This window comes from Podarcis raffonei, chromosome 12, assembly GCF_027172205.1.
Source record: "Podarcis raffonei isolate rPodRaf1 chromosome 12, rPodRaf1.pri, whole genome shotgun sequence".
Lineage (NCBI taxonomy): Eukaryota > Metazoa > Chordata > Lepidosauria > Squamata > Lacertidae > Podarcis > Podarcis raffonei.
In genome coordinates, this window is record NC_070613.1 from 47,416,549 (window position 1) to 47,433,691 (window position 17,143).

The following is a 17,143-nucleotide window of genomic DNA, read 5'->3' on the forward strand; positions in this document are numbered from 1 at the left end:
ATAATGAACACTGAGAAATTACATTGTCTTACTTTATATGCAGCATAATAACACTTTCTTGTTTTGTGTCCTTTGTTGTGGTACAGTTACAAATGAAGCCTCTAAACCCACAGATGATGCCGTGTTTGATATAATCACCGACGAGGAAGTGGGCCAGATAAAGGAAGACAACTCGGTTCACAATGAAAGCCAAACTGAAGAAGAATCTTTGGACCATGGTATAACCGATCTGTGAGTAAACATAATTTATACACATGTGTACACACACACACACACACACACACACACACACACACACGATCTGTTCCAAAGTAGATTAGGCTTGTAAAGGGCAGTGGCGCAGCATGGATTTCTGGTGCCCAGGGCAAGTATCCTTGGCACCGCTCATCCGATAGGCTTGAATGAAGGGGCAATAGCTCAACCCATGCAGAGGGCGCCATAGCAATCAGCCATCACCCAAATCCTCTCCTCAGTCTACCCATGCGAACATGGGGAGATTTTCTGTGTGAGGCGGAGGGTGCACTGTTTTTTATTTATTATTACTACTACAGTGGTACCTCAGGTTAAGTACTTAATTCATTCCGGAGGTCCGTTCTTAACCTGAAACTGTTCTTAACCTGAAGCACCACTTCAGCTAATGGGGCCTCCTGCTGCTGCCGCGCCACCGGAGCACGATTTCTGTTCTCATCCTGAAGCAAAGTTCTTAACCTGAAGCACTATTTCTTGGTTAGCGGAGTCTGTAACCTGAAGCGTCTATAACCTGAAGCATATGTTACCTGAGGTAGCACTGTACTATTTTTTTTCTTTAAAATTTTGTGCCCCTAAGAGTTTTGCACCCCCCAGTAACTGCCCCTGTGGCCTTGCCCATGCTATGCACTGGTAAAGAGCCCTCCGTTGTCCATGGGAGAGTGTAGCTGGGGAAGGAAGGTTAACTCTTGCCTCCCCAGCTGCACTCTCGAGGAAGATCACCCAGCCAATTTTGTTTGGAAGAAAGTGAAAACACACTTGTTCAAGTCTAACCACTGGCAAGGAGGAGTGCGCCTTTGGTGTCCACAGCAGTGTCCACAGTTTGCAAATATGCCCATGGGCCCGGTCAAGGTTAGCAATCCCAGTTTTATAGGTTTCCCTCCCCACAGCTAGGCTCATCAACTAGACCAGAGCTCAGCAAGGAGTGGGGAGGCTTGGGGGGTGGCATTTGGAGGCAGGAATTGGCATGTGTAATCAAGACCCATTCCTTCTGCCAAGGTAATGTCTAGTTTCACCCTACGTAAGGAAAATTAAACATATAGCCCACAGAAGTATGAACTAGTATGGCTTATTGTGAGTGCCTGGAGGCGGTTGGAGGATGGATGGCGGCTAACAGATTGAGGTTGAATCCTCACAAGACTGAAGTACTGTTTTGGGGGCACAGGAGGCGGGCGGGTGTGGGGGACTCCCTGGTCCTGAATGGGGTAACTGTGCCCCTGAAGGACCATGTGCGCAGCCTGGGAGTCATTTTGGACTCACAGCTGTCCATGGAGGTGCAGGCTAATTCTGTGTCCAGGGCGGCTGTCTACCAGCTCCATCTGGTACGCAGGCTGAGACCCTACCTGCCTGCGGACTGTTTTGCCAGAGTGGTGCATGCTCTAGTTATCTCCCGCTTGGACTACTGCAATGCGCTCTACGTGGGGCTACCTTTGAAGGTGACCCAGAAACTGCAGTTAATCCAGAATGCGGAAGCTAGACTGGTGACTGACCACATAACACCGGTCCTGAGAGATCTGCATTGGCTCTCAGTACGTTTCCGAGCACAATTCAAAGTGTTGGTGTTGACCTTTAAAGCCCTAAACGGACTCGGTCCTGTATACCTGAAGGAGCGTCTAAACCCCCATCGTTCAGCCCGGACACTGAGGTCCAGCGCCGAGGGCCTTCTGGCGGTTCCCTCACTGCGAGAAGTGAGGTTACAGGGAACCAGACAGAGGGCCTTCTTGGTACTGGTGCCCGCCCTGTGGAATGCCCTCCCTTCAGATGGCAAAGAGATAAACAACTACCTGACATTCAGATGACATCTTAAGGCAGCCCTGTTCAGGGAAGTTTTTAATGTGTGACATTTTAGTATATTTTTGGTCTCTGTGGAAGCTGCCCAGAGTGGCTGGGGAAACCCAGCCAGATGGGTGGGGTACAAATAATAAATTATTATTATTATTATTATTATTATTATTATTATTATTATTATTAATTCCTTCCTTCAGGGTTCATAATCCTATGAACAGGGTTGGGGAGCCAGTGGCTCTCTAGATGTTGGACCCATCAGCTCTGCCAGCATGACTAGTGGTCATGGATGATGGGAGTGATAGTCCCTGCTGTAAACACTGTTAATTTTTCCTGTCCGCCTTGCTCATATCAGAACTGTATCAAAGTGCCCAGCAATGCAGGGTTTGTTCGTTTCCACAATGTGAAGCAGCCTGCTGAATGTCAGACAGGAAGCTTGCATGAGAATGCCACAGACACTTCTGGTTAAGAGTGGCAAGGATTCAGGTTCGCCGTTTCATTTCCTGCCCAAAGTGTCTGCCTCACACAAACTTCCCTTCCCTTTTTTGCTTGCTCACACCAAAAGAGCAAAGTTTTGATGCCAGTGGCAAAACTGCTGACTTAATGAGTTTTGTGAGGAAAACAACCTTTTATCATACATGGTGGGGATGTAAAATTGTAAAAAAAAAAAAAAAAAGGAACGAGGTATATGAGGAACTGAAAAAACTATTTCAGATTTCGTTTATCAAAATGCCAGAGGCTTTTCTGTTAGGCCTAAGATCTAATGACATCTCCAGAGATAAGAAAAATGTACAGTGGTACCTCGGGTTAAGTACTTAATTTGTTCCGGAGGTCCGTACTTAACCTGAAACTGTTCTTAACCTGGAGCACCACTTTAGCTAATGGGGCCTCCTGCTGCTGCCGCGCCGCCGGAGCACAATTTCTGTTCTCATCCTGAAGCAAAGTTCTTAACCTGAAGCACTATTTCTGGGTTAGCGGAGTCTGTAACCTGAAGCGTATGTAACCCGAGGTACCACTGTATTCCTTTACGCAACAGCAGCGGCCAGAATATTGATCGTGAAGAATTGGAAGGGGGAGAAAATACCATCATTGTTAGAATGGCAAAGGAAGCTCTGTGAGTTTGTGGAAATGGCAAAATTGATGGCAATCATTAGAGGCCATTCAAAACAGAGAATAATTAAAGAGTGGGATGGAGTGAAGGAATACATGAAAAAATACGGTTCCGGAACTGGAATATTAATAGATAATGTGTAAAACGTGCATGGGTAAGCAGGGAAATAATAAAAGAATTAATTGAATAATTATTAAGCTACAACAACACAACAAGATAGAAGAACTTAAATATTGAGATCACAAATGGGTGAAGGGGAGAGGGGGGTATAGGGGAATTTATAAAAAAAATAATATAATATTTCTAATTGCGTTGCATTTATATATAGCAAAGGGAAGTCTATATATAACAAAGGGAAGGTATATTTTAATCTAGTCAAATATGTAATAGGCTTATGTTACAAAACGAATATGGATTTTGAATTTGATGTTTGTAATTCTTTTTTGGTTTTGGAATAAAGTTAAAAAAGAGAGAGTTTTGTGAGTAAAATAAAAAAGGAAAACTGGGCAGAGAAACCAAAAGAAGGGCAAATCTCAGACTGGTGGCTGGAGGGAAAATTAGTGGGTCTAGTGTATTGTGGCTTGGATTCTAAGTTAAGTTCACTGAAGGTAAGCTTCCCTTCCCCGCAACTATTTGAGGCCCCTGGAAAAAAAACCTCTGGAAGGCTAGGAGATGCCTCACAGTGTTGGCGGAGTTCAAGGAGCTGTGGGGGAAGAAGGGGACAGGAAGTTTTCCTCCCTTTAACTCATTGTTTCTCAAAACAGTAGACCTGGGGACTACCAGTGGGCCTCAAGCCACTTTCCTGCTTGTTGCCTCATGAGTTGGCTGTCCTTCCCTGCCCCATAGCTATGCTGTGGCCTTTTGGTTAGGCTGATGCCAACCCTAGCAACTCCTCCTAGGCTGCGTCAAGGTGACAAACAGAGGAGTTTGTGGGAGGGAGGGAGGCCTCTCTGCTCTGAGGGAAAAGGGCCAGAGAAGGTGCTGAAGGAGATTAGGAAGAGAGATTATAGCCTAATATTCTGAGGTGGTGATGATTAACTGGGCATAGAAAGGAAGGGGATTAGAGAGAAAAGCTATTTTAGGAGGAAGAGGTGAATGGAAAAGGACCTGGGAGGAAGACTGAAAGAAGCTGTCAGTTGGAGAGGAGGGTGGGGTAAGGTACAAGTGAATTGTGGAAGGGGGGAGTGGAAGAAGAAATTGCAGGAAATGGGTAAAAAGTACTTTCAGAGTTCTGTGGGAAGTGGGAAAGGGGAAATATAGTATAAACAGCCTTCTACACTTAAAGCCTCTGGATGAGCAAGTTGTGCCTAAAATTGGGGGAGAGGGGGTTATGTCACAGTGCCTCCAGAGCAAATGTTTGTTCTTAGTTTGAGAAAGCTGAGCTATGGAACTCCTTGACACAAGAAAAGACAAGAGACACAAACACCGTGTGTATTTTTTCTCCGTGAACATCTATATTTATTTATATAAAAAAGATTCATATGGTGAGCCAAAGCGAGTAAAAGCATGGTTTGCAAGTTCTTGCATGCCAACCACGTGAAAAGTGTGTCCGCCATTCATGCTTTTTCAAACTGTGCTTTCATGACCAGCTTTGAATTGCAAACTGTCATGATTTAACGTTCATAAAGTACCCAATGTTTTCTAAGCGCTGTACAGGGGTTAAAAGATAGTCCCAGCCCACTGGCTTACAATCTAATAAGCATGATGCAAAAGGGGTGAGAGGAGAGACATAGAGAGGGCAGAGTAAATGAAGCCTTTACCAGGGACAAGATGGCCACCTCCTTGCCAGTATATTCTTCCTGGGAAGCAGAGGGTGCAGCTTCCCACTGGGACTTCCTTAAAATAATGGTAAATGCTAAGTGACAACCTAAACTCCCATTCAGCATTTCTTCCATAGCTGCTGTATAAAAGGTAAAGGTACCCCTGCCCGTACGGGCCAGTCTTGACAGACTCTAGGGTTGTGCGCCCATCTCACTCAAGAGGCCGGGGGCCAGCGCTGTCCGGAGTCACTTCCGGGTCACATGGCCAGCGTGACAAGCTGCATCTGGCAAGCCAGCGCAGCACACGGAACGCCGTTTACCTTCCCGCTTGTAAGCGGTCCCTATTTATCTACATGCACCCGGGAGTGCTTTCGAACTGCTAGGTTGGCAGGCGCTGGGACCGAACAACGGGAGCGCACCCCGCCGCGGGGATTCGAACCGCTGACCTTTTGATCGGCAAGCCCTAGGCGCTGAGGCTTTTACCCACAGCGCCACCCGCGTCCCTAGCTGCTGTATACCTTAACGCAATTGAGTCTTTTTTCTTTTTGGAAAAGTTTTTATTATTAAAATAAAATAATAAATAATATTTTATTATCAAATAATAAAATAATTATTTAATTATTTAATTAAATAATAAAATAATATTTTATTATTAAAATAAAATAATAGTTCGAATCCCTGCGGCGGGGTGCGCTCCCGCTGCTCGGTCGCAGCGCCTGCCAACCTAGCAGTTTGAAAGCACCCCCGGGTGCAAGTAGATAAATAGGGACCGCTTACTAGCGGGAAGGTAAACGGTGTTTCCGTGTGCGGCTCTGGCTCGCCAGAGCAGCGATGTCACGCTGGCCACGTGACCCGGAAGTGTCTCCGGACAGCGCTGGCCCCCGGCCTCTTGAGTGAGATGGGCGCACAACCCTAGAGTCTGTCAAGACTGGCCCGTATGGGCAGGGGTACCTTTACCTTTACCTTTAATTCAGCATTAATACACACATATTGCGAATATACAAGCATACAAACATACATTATCTGTGGGATTGGGTGTAGGTATGTTTGAACATTTTTAAGGATTGTATGAAATGTAATGCAATTGAGTCTTTTCTCATAAGATGCCTCTAGCATAAGAATCAGGGTGGCAAGGAGATTCTGCAAAGTTTGCTTGTAGGGAAGCTTTCACCAACTTTACAAACAGGATAGCTATGTTGAGGAGATTCTGCCTGTTGCTTTTGCTCGCACGAATGCCCAGGGCGACTAAAACTGAAGCTCTACAAAAGAGATGCTCTTCAAGATCCTCTTACAATGGATACATGCTTGTTTCCTCTGCGTTCTGTATGGCAGTGCAGGATTTTGAGCAATCATCATCCGTAGTTTGGCATGGCTTCCTGGTTTGTTCATGTTTAGCACATCCAAGCTTCTTAAGAATTTTTATCAGGTTCCTCCTAAACTTCAAACCGATAAAGAAATAGAGAACAGGGTTGAGGCAACTGTGGAAATAAGCAATGGCTTCCGTTACGATCAAAGCATATTCAAACCGGAACCCATTGTCCATCATGACGCTCTGATCCGCAGCACGAATGAGTTTCAAGATGTTATAGGGCGTCTGTGTAAAAATGAACACCACAACAATGGCAAATATTATTTTTAAGGATTTCTGCTTGCGGAAGCCCTTCGCGTAGAGTAAAGTTTTTGTGATGATTGAGTAGCAAAGAACCATGACCAGCATAGGGCAGAAGTATCCAAGAGTCATTTGAATTGCTTCGGTGAGCACCTGCAAAGAATTTGAAGGGTATTCTGCAATGCATACCTTTTTACTGTACTCCTTCTGCGTGCTAAATAAAAACTGTGGCAAAGCAAATAGCAGGGAGAGCACCCAAACCAAAATGCAAACCGTTTTACCCCAGACGATTCTTTTGGCTTGGCTGATGTGTGCTTTGGTGGCTTGGACGATAGCAAAATACCTGTCAATGGTTAAGCAGGTGAGGGTTAGCATGGAACCGTACAGATTCAAGGTGTAGAGGCCTCGGATGATTTGACACGGCAAAGTGTAAAAGATCCACTCCTTAGCAGCAGAATAAGCCCAGAATGGCAAGGTGCAAAGAAAGCACAAGTCAGCCACAGCCAAGCTCACCAGAAATACATCCGTCAGCACCTTTACTTTTTCATAGAAGATAAAAATGATAAGAACCAAAGTGTTCCCTGAGACTCCAAAGATACAGGCAAATGAATACATGTAAACCAGGAAGACACTGCTAAACGCTGTAAACGTCTTGTGTGCGCTTTCATCGTTCTGAAATGTGGTGTTGGGGTATTCGGCAAAATAATCATCATCGGTAGCCATGTAGCCTGCTTTCTCAAATACCTGTAAAACATACACATTTGAAAAATGGTCTCTGTAGGTAGGTTGTAATGTCTCTCTACATTGCTGCAAAACTCTTAAATTTAACTTGCTCTGTGATGAAACCACATAATCATTGACAAGAGACATGATATAAGCCCTGATTATGTAATGCATATACCCCCATCTACAGTTGTGTTTGCCTTATCTACCACTGAGTGGGGAGGAAGTCCATGTAAGCTAACTTTTGAGACGTAAGATGTAGATTGGTAGATTCAAGCCAGTGTTGCTTGGGCTGAGTTTCGAACTCTTGGAAGTGTTTGTACAGTGGTACCTTGGTTCTCAAACTTAATCCGTTCTGAAAGTCCGTTCCAAAACCAGAGCGTTCCAAAACCAAAGCATTCCAAAACCAAGACTTTCCCATAGAAAGTAATGCAAAATGGATTAATCTGTTCCAGATGTTTAAAAACAACCCTTAAAAAAATTTAAAATAAATTTTACTACCTAACAAGACCATGGATCCTTAAAGTGAAAGCAATAAACTGCAGTCACACAATCAATCAATGAATAGCTGAACTGGGTTCCACACAGTCACAAAAACAAAAAAGAGAGTTGCAAAAACACAAAATAAATAGCAAGAACAGACAGACCTCAGCGTAACACTCAAAATGGAAGTGTGGTACTCAAATCGGAAGCATAACACTCAAAACGGAGCACATCTGGCTTCCAAAAAAAGTTTGCAAACTGGAACACTTCCAGATTTGCAGTGTTTGGGTTCCTAGTTGTTTGAGTAGCAAGGTGTTTGAGAACCAAGGTACCACTGTATTAAGCATTGTGCACAGTCTATTGCAAACCGTCATTAGCAACAACAGTAAGATTCAGGTAGACAGCTTGTTTTCCGCACTCTGGTTATCTTGAGGTAGCAGCCCCTGAGCTGCTTTAAACCTCTGTTTTGTAATATACTTGTTCAAGGGCTAAATTCAAAATTTTAAATTAATTTAAGAAGGTCGCAAGACCTGGCAAGGTAGGGGGATTTTAAAAAATCTCTTCCATCCCAAGAAATGTGATCATGTAAACCAGGAGTGGGGAACCTCTGGTTTGTGGACATCATTGATGAGCAGGGATCAAAGCCTTTTTCAAAAACGCTGTTTGAAGCAACTCATTCTTTTTATTTGAGCAGGCAGGTTGTGGCATCAGTGGTATTGTGGGCGGGAGGAAGAGTAGTCTCACCCACCCACCCTGCTGTCACCAACACAGAAATGTGAGCTGCTTCGAACAATACTTTTGCAAAGCACATGAAGGCAGCCCCCATGCTTCCATTTCTGTCTCCAAGGCTGCTTTAAAGTGTTTTGCAAAAGCACTGTTTGAAGCAGCTGCCACTCTTCTCATTTAAAGGTGAAAGGGTCTGTTTCAAAGAGCACTTTTGCAAATGGCTTTAAGGCAGTCCCCACGCTGCCATTTCAGTCTGAAACAGGAGCACAGGGACTATCTTAAAGCCTTTGCCAGCCTCCCCACACTCCCCTTTTAAACCTCTGAGATTAGGAGTTTACAGAGAGAGCAGGAGGCAAACTTGCAAAGTTGCACAAAGGATTTTGACAGGTGGGCAGGGATAAATGAACATCATTCTGCACTAAAAACTTTTTAAGGCCCAGCCATAATTATACACCAATGAAACCCACATCCAAGCAAGACTGTATAAAGTGTGCACATTTGTACATACTGCTTATTTTTCAAAATGTACTGCCAGCAGCCTCAGGGAGATATCACTGATATGTAAGAAAGAGAAATTCTGCCTTTTGTGGGCTGGAACTCTCAGCCATGCACCCCATTTCCCAGTATCCTTTTAATCTACTTTCATGCATCATTTTAAAAAAAAAAACATGCAGAGGTTCTTAGGATGATGAATTCTGCACATGATTCCATATTCTGATCTTGCACAGCACCGGTGCAAAATTGCAGAACATACACTGCACTGATAATAAAATTCTTGGGGCAGCATGCTTAATTTACTGGGGATCAAGTATTGGACTGGACCAAGGTACATTACTTGGGTTCAAATCCCCACTCAGCCCCAAAGCTCACTGGTGTTCTTGGACCACTCCGTATCTCTCAGCCTTACCTACTCACAGGGTTGTGAAGATAAAATTCAGAGGGGGGAAACAACATATGCCACCTTGAGTTCCTTGGAGGAGAGGCAGGCTCTAAATGGAATAAATAAAAAAATTAATTGAGTCAAGCCGTAGGCCACTTAAGTTGCATGGAGTCTTTGTCTCTTCCCCTTCATTTTTATCACAATTGTCCCTGCACTTTTAGCTGCTCTTTCTTTGACTCCCCAACATCTTACTCTAGCTACTGTTCTCCATATGATGTCACATTCATTATCACAAGGGAGTTTGGAACTGGGTTGCCAGAATCCCCTCCTGCCAAGCAGGAGTGGCAAGTCAATAAGTAAACTGGCCATCCCCACCATTTGAATGGAAATATTTAATTCAGGAATAGGCATTCTATGGTCTTCCAGACATGGCTGGACTGCAACTCCCATTATCCCCTGACCATTGGCTGGGGCTGATGAGAGTTGAAGTCAATCAACACCTGGAGGGCAGGAACGAGCTGGCAGTAAATCACACTATGCAAGTTGGAGCTAACTCTTTATGAGCCAGGACATGATCTGAACAAACTTGGTGGAGTCTCAGGCCTGATGAGAACAGCAGCTCATCCCTGGAAGGTCTTGCCCCATGGATCTGTTGCCGAGATGGAAAGTCCCTACCTCCTCACAGCTGTCTTAAATTCCCTCCTCTTCAGGGTTTTCTCCTAAGCAATCAGAGCCTGTGCCAACTTCTCTGCCCCTTTCTTGCCTCATCTGGTTCTGGGAGGAGGACAGCTTGTCGCAGCAAGAGGGGCTCTTCAGCAGCCCAACTCATCTCTCCCTCTTGGCCTCCCTCCTTCTCTGCATCAGCTTCTGCCTTTGATTCTGGACTCCTCTCTGTCACAGACTCTCCCAGCTCACTAAGCCTTGTTAGCTCTTCAGCTTCTGACACCACCTCCTCCCAGTCTTCTCCCTCTGACCCACCACCAATCCCCAGGCTCTGAGTCTTCTTCCCTTGGGGAGTTCCGCAACTGGTTCCTCCCACCATTCCTTTGCATCCAACCGCTCCGTGACACAGTGCCCCAGATAATTATTCTAATTTGTATTTGTTGATGAGGCATTTGGGATACCAGCGAGTTAATGATAAACGAATACATTTCAATGTTAGCTTCTCTTTACTTGCATGTCACTTTCTTGAAGTTGATGGTATAGGTGACAGGCAATAAATTACCAGAGATAGGATCTCATTGCAAGACTAGGCTTTAGAGTTTCATTTCTTTCATAGCACAGTGCTTTTCAAACAGCTTTTAAAACGCTAGTAATAGTAAAACCACAAAGTTATCTGTGACTAAATAATACCAGAAAGTATACTCATGAAAAGGCAGCGGCAGCCACCAGTCCCATATCAGTATTGAGTGAAAGGAGTTAAAGAGTCGTACTTCACAATCTGGCTGTACTTCACAAGCTGTGTTTTCACGATAACGAGGTTGACCTGAACCCTGAAAGAAACAGCATTTCCCAAATCGAGCTAGAATATGACTCATCAACAGAAAAGAATATTCATATTAAAAGAGTAAAACTAGCAATCTAATGTAGCAGAGCCAAACAATCCTACGGAAAGAATTTAGTGGGTTTTTTTGGGAAACAGTGGCAATTTTGTGTTGTTTTGTGCGGTCATGGTTCTTCCTTATTGTGTCACATGGCTAACAGGAAGCTATCTAATAGGTCAGACTATCTACTGTCCAAAAAGTAAGAACACATCATTTTCCATTCCACTCTGTATTTGCTGCATGCAACACTGTTTCCCTTTTGCTGCAGTTCGTCTTTTGCCAAAAACAACATTATTTGTCTCGCTGTTCATTGTGGCAAAAGGAATTAACTTATATAATTTGCACAAAGCCATTACATTATTCCACCCCATTCATTTCAATGCAAAGGAAACATAAGAAGAGCCTTCTGGATCAGGCCAGTAGCCCATCTATTCCAGCATCCTGTTCTCACAGTGGCCAACTACATGCCTGTGGGAAACCTGCAAGCAGGATTTGAGCACATGAGCCACTCTCCCCTCCTGTGGTTTACAGCAGTTGCAAAGGAGGTGGAAATGTAATCAGTTACATATCATTTGCAGGCTGAAAACAATGACAGTGAATGTACCAACAATATTTGGATTTGTTTGTGCCTATCTCTGGTTGAGAGTCCCATGGACTGCAAGAAGATCAAACCTCTCCATTCTTAAGGAAATCAGCCCTGAGTGCTCACTGGAAGGACAGATCCTGAAACCGAGGCTCCAATACTTTGGCCACCTCATGAGAAGAGAAGACTCCCTGGAAAAGACCCTGATGTTGGGAAAGATGGAGGGCACAAGGAGAAGGGGACGACAGAGGACGAGATGGTTGGATAGTGTTCTCGAAGCTACCAGCATGAGTTTGACCAAACTGCGGGAGGCAGTGGAAGACAGGAGTGCCTGGCGTGCTCTGGTCCAGGGGGTCACGAAGAGTCGGTCACGACTAAGCGACTAAACAACAACAAATCTCTGGTAGATGGGAAAACTCGAATAATAATATATGCCCCCAGAAGATAGTGCAAGTGCCCTATTGTCTTAACCTGACTCTGTTTAAGTAAATAAGATAAATATATTTTTTTTTACAGCAAAACCTCTTGGTAAAGAAAATTAACCTATTTGTAACTTGAAAGCTACTTAAGTTAGCTTTCAAGGGGTTTATTAGAGGAACCAACTGGGCCCCACCACAACCTAATGTTTACAAAGATGGGATAGCTTTCCGTCTGAGGCAAGAAGAGATAGCTACATACCTTGCAGCAGTCAGCGCAAGAGATGAGACTCAAATTCAGATGTCAGCTCGAGGTAGTGGTGGTTATGCGTATATATTAGAGCTGCTGCCTCTGGAGTTTCCTTTCAGTGATTTCTTCATTTTATACATCAGACAAAACCACAAAGCAGTGTAGAAGAGAGGGCATTGCCTATGCTGCCAGGCTAGGGGTGAAAATAAAGCTAATATGTAGATCTATATCCCAAAATATGTGCAACCAGGGCTGACCAGTGCATGGTCAGTTGATGTTACTTTGGCACCTGAGGCAAAATAAAAATAAAAATCCCACAATTATTTTCTCCCCTGCCTGGCAGTAAAAATAAAATAATAAATAACTAAGCATCTTTCATGACGCCCAAAATCACCTGCCTGAGGTGGCTGCCTCCCTCTGTCTCTTTATTGCAGTCTGTGAGCTGTATTCAGAAAGAAACTCTTCGCAAATATATAAAAAATAATGCAAAATAATACCAAACAAAATAGAGAACTGTAGCAATAAAATTACTAGTGCTGTAGAATGCCAGACGTAGAGGATAAAATTATGAGTTTGCTCAAATTAGCCCCCGGCAAGTTTTACATGAAGCAGCACAATATTCCGCCATCCTGAAAGTGTCAACTGCGTCAGGTTTTCAGCGCTTGCTTAGAACTTCCTCACACTGGCTTTTCCTGAAGTGTGAGCCTAGCTACTGATTAGTTTATTTGAATTTTGATTTTTGATTTATTGTTTGTGGTTCATCATATTTTAATGTACGCTGCCAAGGTATTCTCATATACCGTATTTTTTGTTCTATAGGACGCACCGGACCATAGGAGGGGGAGAACGGGGGGGGGAATCTCCCCCTCTCTGCTCAGCGTCCCTTCAGCGAAGCGGCAGGAGAAACGGAGCCCCTTCCATTTCTCCTCCCGCTTCGCTGAAGGAGCGCTGCGCAGAGAGGGAAAACTGTGCAGCGCCTCTCCAGCGAAGCGTAGCCTGGAGAGCAAGAGGCATCGGTGTGCACTGACCCCTCTCACTCTCCAGGAGTTCCCGCTGCGCTCCGAAGGCTTGCGGATAGCCGCCTGAAGCCAACGAAGTGCAGCCTTTGAAGCCTCCGCAGAGCTGCGGGGTGAAGGCACCTCGCTACCTGTGGAGGCTTTGCGCAGCCATCCCCAAGCTAGAACAGTGAGACGGAGCGCTGCACAGCGCTCCGCCTCTCTGTTCTGGCTTCGGGGACGGCCATTGAAGCCTCCGCAGGGCAGCAGGGTGCCTTCACCCCACTGCCCTGCGGAGGCTTTGCGCAGCTAACCCCAAGCTAGAACAGCGAGACGGAGCACTGTGCGGCGCTCCTTCTCCCTGTTCTGGCTTTGGGCTTAGCTGCGCAGCCTGCATTCACTCTATAGGACGCACACACATTTCCCCTTAATTTTTGGAGGGGAAAAAGTGCGTCCTATAGAGCGAAAAATACGGTAAATAAATGAATGAATAAAGGTACAGCTGAATGAATAAAGGGACATGGGTGGCGCTGTGGGTTAAACCACAGAGCCTAGGACTTGCCGATCAGAAGGTCAGTGGTTTGAATCCCCGCAACGACGGGGTGAGCTCCCGTTGCTCGGTCCCTGCTCCTGCCAACCTAGCAGTTCGAAAGCATGCCACTGCTAGCAGTTCGAAAGCATGTCAAACCTAGCAGTTCGAAAGCATGTCAAAGTGCAAGTAGATAAATAGGTACCACTCCGGCGGGAAGGTAAACAGCATTTCCGTGCGCTGCTCTGGTTCACCAGAAGCGGTTTAGTCATGCTGGCCACATGACCCGGAAGCTGTACGCCGGCTCCCTCAGCCAATAAAGCGAGATGAGCACCGCAATCCCAGAGTCGGTCACGACTGGACCTAATGGTCAGGGGTCCCTTTACCTTTAATTCTCTCTCCATTCAGTAGAGATTACAGCCATGCCATTTAGCATTCAGGTACAAGCGTGTAAGGGCCCTTTCAGAAGAGCTATCCATCTGTAAACTGCATTTACTCATGAACGCATGAAAGAGGCAGTCATTGTTTTATGATGACAGCATGTAGGAGCTGAGGCAAGATCCCTGTAATGTATGCTCAGTACTTATTATTTATTTTATTCCAAGGATTTACAGTCTATACCGCTTCTCAGCAGAAAAAGATCACAGAGTTGTTTATGGTACGTATGTGGCTGAAACAATATATATTGTAGGAAAACTGTAGCTGTACATGATAGATAGAGAGACTGATCAGAGAGATAACTTATCACATCCTTTTCAATGGAATGGAAAACTGAACTAAATGATGCACATGGTTGGATGAACAAGATATCCTGTGGACTTGCTTATGAATGAGTTTTTTGTGGGGTGGTGGTGGATGAATTTATAAGATCAAAGCCTGTGAGAGAACCTAAACAGAGTTGGGAAAGCACCACAGGAAAATTGAAATGTTTAACGCTTTATTCCCAGGCAGGTTTTCCTGTTTAAATCTCCACCTGGCAGGGTTACTATTTGTCCCACAGGTTTTTCTCAGCAGAGCAAATAGCAGGGTTTTTTTTTTAGATGGGTGGGGTTAAGATTGGGAAAATAACATTGATTAAACACCCTGTCCCACACCACTTACCATTCGTTCCCTGGTCCTTTAGGGATCCTCCACCCTGCTTTGATCTAAATAATAATAATCTACGATCTGTTTATGACTCTCCAGACATCCCAAAAATATAACTGCATGTAGCTTGCTTTCAAAATGCTGGCGTGTTTTAGGGGTTCGTTTTGGCAGAAGTTAATGTATTGCTGGTTATGTTTTCATTGGTATTTTGAAAAGGATTCCAGTGTGTCCCGCTCCTCAAAATGACTGGATCAGGCTTTAAAGGACTTTCAGCTACCTCTTGAAGCATTCGTTGAGGCGTTTGCTCCTGATGAACCATCTTTCTGCTCAAAAGGCGCTGAGATCAGCCTGGCGCAAGTTGTTAAAATCACTTTTGTCCCTGTTGATTTTGTCTTCTCCTTATTTTAGGGGCAAGGCTGCATGCTTACACTACCCAGTCGTCTTTGTCCATGCAGTACAAGAGCTGTTGTAGTGTAATGGCTAGCAGTGCAGTCTTACACACATTTTATTTGATCCTTTCTGATGGAAAAAGCGGTAGAGGCAACTCCCCATTTAAAGGTAAAGGGACCCCGACCGTTAGGTCCAGTTGTGACCAACTCTGCGGTTGCGGCGCTCATCTCGCTTTATTGGCCGAGGGAGCCGGCGTACAGCTTCTGGGTCATGTGGCCAGCATGACTAAGCTGCTTCTGGCGAACCAGAGCAACGCACGGAAACGCCGTTTACCTTCCCACCAGAGAAGTACCTATTTATCTACTTGCACTTTGACATGCTTTCGAACTGTTAGGTTGGCAGAAGCTGGGACCGAGCAACGGGAGCTCACCCCGTTGCGGGGATTCGAACTGCCAACCTTCTGATCGGCAAGTCCTAGGCTCTGTGGTTTAACCCACAGTGCCACCCGCGTCCCACAACTCCCCATTTACGCACGTCCAATTGATGCCTGGTTGCGCCGAACCTGAGAGTGAATTTAAAAATTGCAAAAATGGCCCTAGTAGAGCCCAGAAAGGGCAAAAAAAATTGTGGGAAAACAACGCCTAACAATCACATGAACCTTTGCAAGTGCAATCCCTGCCCTTGCACTGACCATTGAGGCCTATGGAGAGTTGACGTTTGAGCAAGGAGGTTTAGAGAGTGGAGCAGACCCCCCCAAGTGCCCCTATTTTCCAGGGACGGTCCTGGATTTACAGAAGCTGTTCTGGTTTCTGATTTTATTCCGAAATGGCCCACTTTTACTTAGGGGGTCCCTATTTTTATGTTGGAGGGTATGGAGTTATGCGACTCCTGAGCCAAGGAGATAAGTAACTATACAACCTATAGAAGGCATCTGAAAGTAGCCCTGTATAGGGAAGTTTCTTAATGTTTTTTAAATGTTTTTATATATGTTGGAAGCCACCCAGAGTGACTGGGGCAACCCAGTCAGATGGGCAGGATATTAATAATAGAATTATTATGATGATGATTATGGAATAGGATTTCCCTATTTATCGGAGAAATGTGGGAGGGTATGCGGAGTTTGGCATCTGGTAACTGCTGCTGTTTTTTAAAGGTGTTTTCAGGGGTTTCCAGATATTTATAGGGTGTTTGCAGGCTTATCCAATGGTTTTTCAAACATATGTGATTTCCCTCACACATGCAGTGTGTCGGAACATAACCCCCACATAAATTGGGAGTTGCCTGTGTATTAAAGACATGATAAATAAATGCATAGAACATATTTTTGTATGGAGCAGCGTTCAATTATTCCAAGCTATTTGAACTCTAAAGTTATACAGCCCAGACAAAGGTTTGCTACCTCAAGCAGGATTAGGCCTAAAATAAACCATAGTGCTGACCTACTTTTCTGCAGTGAAACATATCACATTTGATCTGTTTCCTTTGACACAGCTGGTTTTTTAAATGTAAAAGCCACAAAAAACCCACAGACTAAGATGATTGTTATCTGTTCTTCTAAATTGTTTAAGTCTTGACATATGAAACTTGCTTTTTTTAGCTAAGGTGTGCAAAATGACTAAAAAGTGTTCAGATACCTTGAAGGCCTTACTAGTAAAAAAAAAAAAAAGGTAAAGTACCCCTGAACGGTGAAGTCCAGTCAAAGGCAACTATGGGGTTGCGGCGCTCATTTCGCTTTCAGGCCAAGGGAGCCGGCGTTTGTCCACAGGCAGCTTTCTGGGTCATGTGGCCAGCAGGACTAAACTGCTACTGGCACAATGGAACTCCGTGACAGAAACTAGAGCGCATGGAAACGCCGTTTACCTTCCCGTCGCAGCCATACCTATTTATCTATTTGCACTGGCATGCTTCTGAACTGCTATGTTGGCAGGAGCTGGGACAGAGCAACAGGAGCTCATCCCATCATGGGGATTCGAACCGCCGTCCTTCCGATTAGGAAGCCCAAGAGGCTCAGTGGTTTGGACCACAGC

General features: G+C 44.8%; 2 protein-coding genes across 7 annotated transcripts in view; one reads left to right on the forward strand and one right to left on the reverse strand.

Annotated features, from left to right (window-relative positions):
* Positions 1-17,143, forward strand: part of FYCO1 (FYVE and coiled-coil domain autophagy adaptor 1) — a 58,435-nt gene that overhangs the window by 32,581 nt on the left and 8,711 nt on the right. For 4 of the 5 annotated variants that reach the window (XR_008332917.1, XM_053409823.1, XM_053409824.1 and 1 more), the window contains exon 14: positions 87-231. Coding sequence is in view for 4 of the 5 variants with exons in the window: in XM_053409823.1 (XP_053265798.1) it covers positions 87-231 (145 nt within the window). In the remaining variant the exon portion in view is untranslated. The remainder of the gene's footprint in view (positions 1-86; positions 232-17,143) is intronic. The other variant, XM_053409825.1, reaches the window with a different exon arrangement.
* Positions 5,875-12,399, reverse strand: CXCR6 (C-X-C motif chemokine receptor 6). 2 transcript variants are annotated; one of them, XM_053409835.1, is made up of 3 exons: positions 12,129-12,399; positions 10,757-10,816; positions 5,875-7,255 (listed from the first exon to the last, which is right to left on the reverse strand). In XM_053409835.1, the coding sequence occupies exon 3, from the start codon at positions 7,232-7,234 to the stop codon at positions 6,191-6,193; it is 1,044 nt and encodes a 347-aa protein (XP_053265810.1). In that variant the 5' UTR covers positions 7,235-7,255; positions 10,757-10,816; positions 12,129-12,399; the 3' UTR covers positions 5,875-6,190. The 2 variants fall into 2 exon arrangements, with proteins under 2 accessions (XP_053265810.1, XP_053265809.1); XM_053409834.1 differs by lacking the exon at positions 12,129-12,399 and having other exon boundaries at positions 10,757-11,214.

What these genes read in the sequence shown, in the direction of transcription:
- CXCR6 (XM_053409834.1), bottom strand. Translation starts at nt 10,861, where the DNA reads ATGAGTCATATTCTAGCTCGATTTGGGAAATGCTGTTTCTTTCAGGGT. An exon ending in AAGTACAGCCAGATTGTGAA is followed by an intron (nt 7,256 to 10,756) that starts GTACGACTCTTT and finishes TATGTTTTACAG; the next exon opens with GTATTTGAGAAAGCAGGCTA.